This window comes from Camelina sativa, unplaced genomic scaffold, assembly GCF_000633955.1.
Source record: "Camelina sativa cultivar DH55 unplaced genomic scaffold, Cs unpScaffold10042, whole genome shotgun sequence".
Lineage (NCBI taxonomy): Eukaryota > Viridiplantae > Streptophyta > Magnoliopsida > Brassicales > Brassicaceae > Camelina > Camelina sativa.
Window position 1 is genome coordinate 1 of NW_010931097.1, and position 395 is coordinate 395.

Below are 395 nucleotides of genomic sequence, written 5' to 3' on the forward strand. Positions count from 1 at the left end.
AAGTAATTAGTGAAAGCTTTGCCTCCTAAATCAATCCTCTTAATGGCGTGATTAAGAGTGAAATTGTGAAGAACAGGAACAGCGTGAGTGAAGGAGAAGCCACAATCAACAACGAGACTACACTGAGTCTTTGAGAGGACTGAATCAGGCTGACGACTAGCTTCATAGAGATGAACAAGAGACTGAGGATGAGCTACGTAGAGAGAAGAGAATCCGAAGTCCTCGAAGACAAGCTCGTCGGTGGAACGCTGAACGGAAGGGATCGAGAGTGGTGGCTCAGTGAGGAGGAGAGAGGAGGAGGAAGGAGTGATGTGGAGGAGAGAAGTGAAGAGGTGTGACCAGATGTCGCGTTCTAGGTCAGAGTTTATGAGGTAGCCACGGTCGATGGGGCGGCG

At 49.4% G+C, this 395-nt stretch overlaps 1 protein-coding gene across 1 annotated transcript; it reads right to left on the reverse strand.

Moving 5' to 3' along the window:
• Positions 1-5: 5 nt before the first annotated feature.
• LOC109131967 (actin-related protein 6-like) lies at positions 6-389 on the reverse strand (the record flags this gene model as incomplete). The annotated part of the gene is made up of 1 exon (XM_019243128.1): positions 6-389. A coding segment is annotated over one exon (384 nt), but the record flags the coding sequence as incomplete, so codon positions are not given.
• Positions 390-395: the final 6 nt, after the last annotated feature.